This window comes from Gobio gobio, assembly GCF_949357685.1.
Source record: "Gobio gobio genome assembly, chromosome: 22".
Lineage (NCBI taxonomy): Eukaryota > Metazoa > Chordata > Actinopteri > Cypriniformes > Gobionidae > Gobio > Gobio gobio.
Window position 1 is genome coordinate 43,974,592 of NC_137118.1, and position 9,299 is coordinate 43,983,890.

General features: G+C 42.0%; 1 protein-coding gene across 2 annotated transcripts; it reads right to left on the bottom strand.

The window, feature by feature from the left end:
* Positions 1–511: 511 nt before the first annotated feature.
* Positions 512–7,141, bottom strand: tor4aa (torsin family 4, member Aa). Of its 2 annotated transcripts, none has more exons than XM_079804356.1 (2): positions 7,035–7,141; positions 512–1,947 (listed from the first exon to the last, which is right to left on the bottom strand). In XM_079804356.1, exon 2 carries the CDS (start codon positions 1,945–1,947, stop codon positions 718–720), a length of 1,230 nt encoding a protein of 409 aa, XP_079660482.1. In that variant the 5' UTR covers positions 7,035–7,141; the 3' UTR covers positions 512–717. The 2 variants fall into 2 exon arrangements, with proteins under 2 accessions (XP_079660482.1, XP_079660483.1); XM_079804357.1 differs by lacking the exon at positions 7,035–7,141 and adding an exon at positions 6,235–6,306 and having other exon boundaries at positions 593–1,947.
* Between the last annotated feature and the right edge of the window lie 2,158 nt (positions 7,142–9,299).

The window sequence follows — 9,299 nt, forward strand, 5'->3', positions numbered from 1 at the left end:
CACAAACATTCAGGAGCACAGAAACTTGTTATAAACATTGCCCTGTAACTTTTAGTCATAAAGTAGCTAAACTACTAGATCACAATATTATATTTCTCAGCAACGATGGGGTTACATCTCTATTTTGAAGTAATAAACGCACATCTTCGTTGTTAAGAGAGACGCTGAACAGACACAGGTACGAATCTCTCTCTCAATAATTAATTCAAATATATGGTATAATTCATTCATCCAAATAAATGTAATCTTACGCACTATATCTCTGTGAATGCTAGATCTAACGAGCCTGACGAAAAAAAAACGTTACGTTTATCCTTCCGGTCAAATATTGCACTGCAAATATCAATAACAGCTTTAAGTGGTCATTGCTGGCTCCGCTTCGTCTCGGGCGGTTCTTTGCCTCAATGTCGTGCATTAAAATCCTATAACGCACAGCTATCCGGGGATTATCCCTTACTTATTGCACACCTTCCAGCCAATCAGAATCGAGTATTCAGACATAAATTAGAACATTTCACCGGTATCACCGGTAAATGCAGCCTTGCTGCCTTGGTGAGCATAAGAGACTTCTTTCAAAAAACGAAAAATCTTACCGACCAAACTTTTGACCAGTAGTGTATGTACAATAAAAAAAACGCACAATGAAATGAAATCTCATGGCAGGGTCCTCTCAATAACTTTTCCCTCATGTCGCCCATCTGCACGGCAGATTTGGTTTCAGAGAAGGTTCACTTTTGCCACAACCTGCCTGCATCCGGTGTGAGAAAACTCCTGTTCGCCAACTATATAGTACGATAGTTCTTCCGCAAGTCTTTCTACATGCGATCGATCCGGGTAGAACCCTTCCCTGGACATCTCGTCAATAAAACAATCCATTACGTGGCTCTTCTCCAAAAGCATGAACGGCAGGAGCTCTGCTTCCAAAAATAGCACGTGGTGTCTTTGAAGGTTACTACGTAACCAAGGCGTCAGTTCCTGACTCAAGCTCGGACGGCCTGAGACGGCGACGCTGGAGTTGTGCAGGACGAACTTGGTGATATCTTCCTGTCCCAGGTTGCTGATGAGGATGTAGATGGCGTTTAAGTATTCATTGTTGTTTTGGGGATGAATCAGGTCTCGCAACGTGTCCAGCAATTCCCTGGGCATGTGCTCCACTTCATCAAAGATGAAGACCGGTATCTTCTCCGCTTCCTCAGCTTGTGTGACCATCTCGGAGACGTGAGAGCCCAGAGATTTGATGCATTGTGGGATATCGTCGTCTGTTGGGCAATGGTGCAACACGAAGTACTGCATCACCAACTCATCGCCAACAACTGAGCGGAAATGCTGAGCCAGTAATCGGCCAACGTGGCTCTTCCCGACTCCGGTAGGTCCGTGAAGCGACAACACCAAAGGTTTATTGTGGACATAAGTTGACAAATAATCACGCAAATGACCCAGGAGGCGCTCTGTCACTTCCTGTTGGCCAAACACTTCTCTTTTGAGGGTCTTCTCCAGGCCTTCTAGATCATATTTGAGCACGTGGTCGTCCAAGTTCTCGATGGCGTTGTAAATCTGTAGAAAGACGATGATGAACAGCAAGTACAGGCAGTTCTTTGCACGGCTGCGCTCTTTTGTGGGTACGGCTCTCAAACAGTTGCTCGGATACAAGACCCGGCCCTTCCTCTTTTTCTTTTTCTTGCGTGGGGAAGCGGGGTTGCTGGTTACAGGATCGTAAAGATTTTCAAAGGTGAAAACCTTTGGGCTGGTGGACCGTGTAGAAATGAAGCCCTGGGAAGACGGCGATGCCATCTCCAGACGCCGCTTCTTCATGGCCAGGTACTTCTGGCGAATGCGCACCATGGCGCGAACGTTTGAGGAGAACTGGGAGAAACTTCCCATGCCATTTTCCTTCACCTCTTTCGGTTGGTCCCCTCTCAGCCTGTCACTTGGGTCTTGTTCGCCCATCTGTGGAAAGCAATGCAAAGATATATGAGAAAGAGCATGACAATTATGAATTATGCTATATAAAACGAATTCAAAATCCACCACCGACTACATTTTCCAGCCAGGGAAATAGTGGCAATGCAATGTATACCTGCATATTGAGATATGATAGCAATTTCACCAAATGACTTAAATAGCTCTATTTGGTGATCGGGGTGATTTTGTAGGAGAGTGAATCTGCGTAGAAAATAATACACAAATTACAAGCATAGATAAATAAAATAGAACAAAGATGCAAATGTGCTTTATGTTTTTCAGTCTAACAGTCTATTTAGGTAGGCCTACACAAAATGTAATAATCGAATGTAAAATAACACTGCATAGTCTTCACTGTATAATTAATGATATTGTATTTTTTTGTTGTTGTTTGATTAACATTAAGGACACAATATACCGCAGTAGAAATATTAGGTTACCGTCACTTTAAGATCGAATGCACGGATCCAATGTAATGATACGCATCCATTTTCTTTCTTAATTATTTACGTTCACGTAAGCCATAAGTGACTGTGTTTACGAGGATACTCATGATGAACGTTTGCTCTATGATGGTTAAACTTAGCAATTATTTCGAGAATCACGTGCGTTTCAAATCGTGGTGCCTGATCACGGATCAACTACGATCCCTATACTTGACATTGTGGAAGCACACATCGCGATATCGATGCTAATGATTTATTGTGCAGCCCTATATTATATTTTTTGTATGCAACACAAGGGTGTTATGTTAAATATATGCTAAAAAAAACAGCACAAAATAAATGAGTACAAATTAGACGTTTCTGCTTTACTCTTAAAGGTGTGGTGAGAGATTTCTGATAAAAACAATGATACGTGATATTTGAAATCAACCCAAACAAACACACTCTTCCCTTCATTGCTCCGCCCCCAAAATGCACAAACACGCAATGCAAGAGTGGATATCTCTATTGTACCTGAAGTGAAGCAAAAGAATGGTTTCCGAGAAAAAAAGCAAAGATGCCGAACGAACAAGGAAGAACAAAAACATGAGGTAACACTTTAATTTATGGTGATGTAGTTACACGTTACTTACTATAGTAATAACAGTAAATTATGCATAATTACAAGTAACTAACCCTAAACCAAACCCTAACTCTACAGTAAGTACATGTATTTACTTAAAATTACTCAGTACTTATTTTAGTAAGTACAATCTAACTGTCACATTCAAATAAAGTGAACATACTGTACAGTACACAAGAGTAATATACAAGCAAGAGTTACTAATATTAACGCGGGTCCTAAAGCTCTTGCCTGATCATAACCTTTATTTCTTTATCCCAATGATATTCCTCTGATCTTTTCGCAGCCATCTCTCTTTCTACAAACCTTCTTCAAATCTCGCTCACTCTCTCTCCTCCCCCATCACGAGTGGACACACCCCCTACTGCTAATTGGCACACTCTCTCTCCTCCCCCATCACGAGTGGACACACCCCCTACTGCTAATTGGCACACTCTCTCTCCTCCCCCATCACGAGTGGACACGCCCCCTACTGCTAATTGGCACACTCTCTCTCCTCCCCCATCACGAGTGGACACGCCCCCTACTGCTAATTGGCACACTCTCTCTCCTCCCCCATCACGAGTGGACACGCCCCTTACTGCTGATTGGCTACAAGTGTGTTGTGCTGCGCCCTCCGTTCCACTTTTAACAGTATTTCTCAGAAATCGCTTACTGCACCTCTAAAAATAAAAGTTTCCTTATGCTCGGCATGGATGGTTCCATGAAGAAAGGGCCCATATGTAGGATTGACAGCTAGTGGTCGAAATAGATACTGCAGTTTAAATTCAAAATATTGGAGATTGTTGTTTCCCCCGCCCCTTCCTCCTCAGACTCGACGCTCGCACGGGTTGCCAGTTTGAGGACACGCAACAGGAGTGAGTGCAATTGGCGATGAAAGCCACACTGTAAGTTGATGAGTTGATTTGAATTTCCTGTTTTAATATGCTCTCGTTCATAGAGAGTTTTAAATGGAGGGTCGGGTAGTAGGCTTGGTGCGGTAATCTGTGTTGCCAGTGTTCAGGCGAAACACCGGTTACATCACTTTCCCACCGTTGTTGTACTGTTCTGTTGTGTTTTTCATTAAGAATAATATAGGCTAATGGACCCACAATTCAAGCAACCCACCCCCGAATTGGCGCTTATTCTAAACCAAAAGTAAAATGAGCACGGCCGCACTGTCATTCATTCACGGCTGCACATTCATTCACGGTGCGTGTCCAGTCAGGCGCGTTTTCAGTTCATGCCTATGGAAGCTTAACTTTCATAGGAATTCATTGAAAACACTGGCTTTGCTCTGCATCGCTCCGTTATGAATGCCCGAGCGGCCGTGCACATTTTACTCTCGGGTTTAAAATTAGCGATTTGAAAAGCTCCCGCTGGTGATACCAGTTTTATCGGTGTTGTCACCAGGGCTCTGAACCGGTTCAAGGAACGAAAACGAAAACCGGAAACGAACGAAATTTTAAGAGGAACGAAAACGAAATCAAAATCAATTTGAATCGTTCTGAACAGAAACGTTAATTTGAAATGGCCATTAACCGGTTAATAACGTTATTTTATCGTTCTTTTAATATTTTAATTTGGCAGTGACCAATCATGAATTGAGTAGTACAGCATGTGACGTTGACGGATCAAGCGTGAGTGAAATGCCCGCGCAGTCATCTATGAATCTACCGGTACGCAAGTCAGTGTAGCGCGCGCATTTTCATGCCTCAAGTACATTTCTTTCCCCGCTGAGGTCTACAATGAAAGCGCAGGTATTGGAGGACATTCTTTTCGAACGTTTAAATAAGCAGTACGGACTTTAAGCTCAAATAGACTGATTTAGGCTAGTTTATGGATTCCGTTTAAGCCTATCCAAGCAGGTTACTAGCATCTATCAAACATTTTTCCTATAGTCTTTCAGATTGCAGGACAGGTCAATGTTTTCTATATAGACGGTTGATGCTTCGTATTAAATGGTATGTTATATTGCATTAAATGATCGAGCTTTATTAGCTGACTGAATTTGATTATGTGATGCAAGGACATGTTTGCTTTGAAATTACCAGTTGACGGTGCATTAATGGTTATCCAGTTTATTTATTCTTTATTCATGCAATTTTTAAAACAAGTCGTGTTGAAAAAAAGTTATGTACAAAGAATGTTATCACTCTTCTGAAAAGAATTAGGCATAAGAGGGCCACTTTCGATTGTCTAACGCTCCATTAAAACAGGTCAATATTTGTCCCGCTGTTTATGCTTTGTAATTAATGCATGCATTTCTGTTGTGGTTTTAAAAATGTTATGAAATAAATATTCAAGTTTAATTACCATGCTTATTATTATTATTGAGTGAAAAATAAGTCTATTTATACATATTTGTATAGGCTAAATTAAAATAACGTTATTAACCGGTATTTTTTCAAATCAAACCGTTTTCGGAACAGTAATGTTTATTGAGAAACGCAAAAACGGAAACGCTATAATATCGATTCTGCTCGGAGTGAACCGATTGATGTTTTTTTCAGTTTTTAAGCCCTGGTTGTCACACCATCACATCCCTATCGGGAAGAATCTGCAATCTCTGACCAAGATTGTTAACTGGCTTCCATGGCAGCAATACGCTGTGTTTTCTGCCAACTGGCAACCTGTGGTGTCGCAATACTATTGGTTAAACTGGCAACGTGTGTTTTCACACAGACCAAAACAAAACAGACATTCAGACACGGAACGCACATTTCAAAGCAGAATAGCAGCTGTAGCATTGTTTTCTGACAAACAAGTAGGTGAATTTAACATGTTTGCTAAATATCTGCAAACACATGATGGTATTTTTATGCTTTGGTAAAGTGAAAAACTTACATACAGCACCTTTAACATCCCATTCCACGAAAGGTTCTTCATAGTGCAAAAAGGTTGTTTACATTATTCAAATAAAAAGGCTCTTTTAAGAACTGTTGACTGAAAGGTTTTAAAAGGTTCTCGCTGTGAAAAACACCTTTTGGAATGCTTTTTTAAAAAGGTTTCTTGCATGTTTTAGTTGGCATGCTCACCTCATTTCCTGAATGATCCTGAATAATATGTGATGTATTTTGCACCTTTATTTTTGGCGCATTTGACAATTTACATTTACCACAAAACAGCTAATGCAAGAATGGAGGCATGTGCGTTCAAATAATGAACAACTTTGTGCACAAAAGTGAGTTGACACCAGAACCATGTTTTCTTTAGTGAGCTCACCTCTGTTTTCTATCCTGAATGACTCTGAATAACTCTGTAGTACATGACGGCTCGTGTTGTAAAGAGCTTGCATCATAAACTCAACCTCTGCTTTGTGGTGCATCAGTTTGCATTTGCCCACAGAACTGCAAATGCAAGAATGGAGGCATGTTGTGGCAACGTCATTCACAATATTCAAGCTGCATTGACCTCGCCTGTAGGCTGAAAGTCTAGCGTTTACAACCATACACATGCAAATGATACTCCATTTAAACAAGTTTCATCTGCAACAAAAAACAAAAGAGCTCGGTTTCAAGAAAAGGCACGCTTGCATTGTGCGAACCATCAAGTATCAAATGACAAAAACTGCAGATTCTTGCCTCTCTTTGTTTCCCCCACAATGAAACCAGCTCAGAAATGTGTGCTTCACACAAAACAACCGCACAACTCTTGTGAAAGCCTCTCGAAAGGTATAGTTAAACTAACTTTACGTTCAACATTCCACACATTCTGCCTTTCCTTTACGTTCCCCTCTGCCAAAGCAGCAGAAATAGTTTCCTTCCTGGAAATCCTTTTTCACACACCCCTTTTAGGAGAACAAGGGTAATAAAAAGTTGCCCGTAGAGCTTGCGTGACCAAACTGCAAGTTTTGACGTCTCCCAGCAGCTCTTGAGAGGTTTTGCAGAGGCCACTTAAATAAGGGAAGTTCAGTAAGACAAGACAGCTGCAGTGGTTAAACTTTATCAGATGCAACAGGAAGACAAATGTAAAACTTGAGAAGGACAAACAGAGCATGCAACACACAAATGGAGTTGGCTTACCTTCAGTAAACACTCTGAATAACAGCTGGCGTGTGCTTTTGAATCATCAAATTCCTCTAGAAGTTTGACTGATGATGAGAGGAGAGAAGAGGAGGTGACTTCCTCTGAGCAGAGCAGAACATTAACACAAGGCAAGCTCTTGCAGCTCCTCCCATCTCTCAGATGGGCCATCTGACCATCCTCTCGTGCAAACCACACCCCCTCCATCACGCACTGAGAAACTGACCTTCTGATGCACCTCTGAGGATTTAAAAAGAGTTTGTTTGCACTTCACTGGACGTCATCTGACTCAGAGAAAGAAACTTTGGGAATTGAATTGCAGTTTCAATGTTGTTGGTGGAAAAGTAATTGAATCCAAAAAATGGTGTGGGTTTACGTAAGCAGCAGAATATTTGTTTCATGTCTGAATCACATGATTTGCTGAGGATCTGTACTACAAAAACCAGCCCTGCTCTGTGAAGGTTTCACTGTTGGTGGTTGACCAGGGTGGAGTTTGAGCCGGTGGTTTACAGTTGAGAGTGTTACTGTCAGTAGAATCAGCCCAGTATGCAAATAAAACAGCACTTTCACACCTCACACTATCATAGAGTAGATGGAGTGAAGATTTTCACTGTAGGTCATTTTTTTTCTTTTACTGAAACAATTAACAACTTAGTATTTTCAGTGCTAATATAATTATTTTTACAAGCATTTTTCTGCATGTACTTCTGTATGCTGTGTTGATGCTTAACAAATTAAACTGAAGTGCCTTGAAACACGCATCATTATTCAGTGTGTTGAGGACATTTCCACAGAAACAGGAAGACATTTAGTTTATATCACAGCTCGGCCAGAGCCGCTCTGTAAAGCCGCAGTTTCCTCCTAATCTCTAATCGTTCCTCCTCCTGATCGCCTCCATATCGCTTTAAAATATCATTCTGTGAAGAATTCTAACGGGTCCGATACGTTTTCCGGTCTGGACCGACTCGATCACATGATCCGCTCTGTGCTGTCGTGTGTCTGGACCGACTCGATCACATGATCCGCTCTGTGCTGTCGTGTGTCTGGACCGACTCGATCACATGATCCGCTCTGTGCTGTCGTGTGTCTGGACCGACTCGATCACATGATCCGCTCTGTGCTGTCGTGACTCTGGACCGACTCGATCACATGATCCGCTCTGTGCTGTCGTGACTTTGGACCGACTCGATCACATGATCCGCTCTGTGCTGTCGTGTGTCTGGACCGACTCGATCACATGATCCGCTCTGTGCTGTCGTGTCTCTGGACCGACTCGATCACATGATCCGCTCTGTGCTGTCGTGTGTCTGGACCGACTCGATCACATGATCCGCTCTGTGCCGTCATGTCTCTGGACCGGAGCTTTATGTGACACTAACGTGAAACCAGACTTCATTCGCCCCAATGGAAAGCATTTACACTGTCTAAATCGTTCTCTATCCCCTATACACTCACCTAAAGGATTATTAGGAACACCTGTTCAATTTCTCATTAATGCAATTATCTAATCAACCAATCACATGGCAGTTGCTTCAATGCATTTAGGGGTGTGGTCCTGGTCAAGACAATCTCCTGAACTCCAAACTGAATGTCAGAATGGGAAAGAAAGGTGATGTATAGCTGCTCTGGTCCCCCCTTTGTCTATCCCTTCCCTTGCTGTTTGTTACGCGTCCTTGGGTTTTGTGAAAGGCGCTATATAAATTAAAGTTATTATTATTATTATTATTATTATTATTTAAGCAATTTTGAGCGTGGCATGGTTGATGGTGCCAGACGGGCCGGTCTGAGTATTTCACAATCTGCTCAGTTACTGGGATTTTCACGCACAACCATTTCTAGGGTTTACAAAGAATGGTGTGAAAATGGAAAAACATCCAGTATGCGGCAGTCCTGTGGGCGAAAATGCCTTGTTGATGCTAGAGGTCAGAGGAGAATGGGCCGACTGATTCAAGCTGATAGAAGAGCAACTTTGACTGAAATAACCACTCATTACAACCGAGGTATGCAGCAAAGCATTTGTGAAGCCACAACACGCACAACCTTGAGGCGGATGGGCTACAACAGCAGAAGACCCCACCGGGTACCACTCATCTCCACTACAAATAGGAAAAGAGGCTACAATTTGCACAAGCTCACCAAAATTGGACAGTTGAAGACTGGAAAAATGTTGCCTGGTCTGATGAGTCTCGATTTCTGTTGAGACATTCAGATGGTAGAGTCAGAATTTGGCATAAACAGAATGAGAACATGGATCCATCATGCCTT

What these genes read in the sequence shown, in the direction of transcription:
- tor4aa (XM_079804356.1), bottom strand. Translation starts at nt 1,947, where the DNA reads ATGGGCGAACAAGACCCAAGTGACAGGCTGAGAGGGGACCAACCGAAA.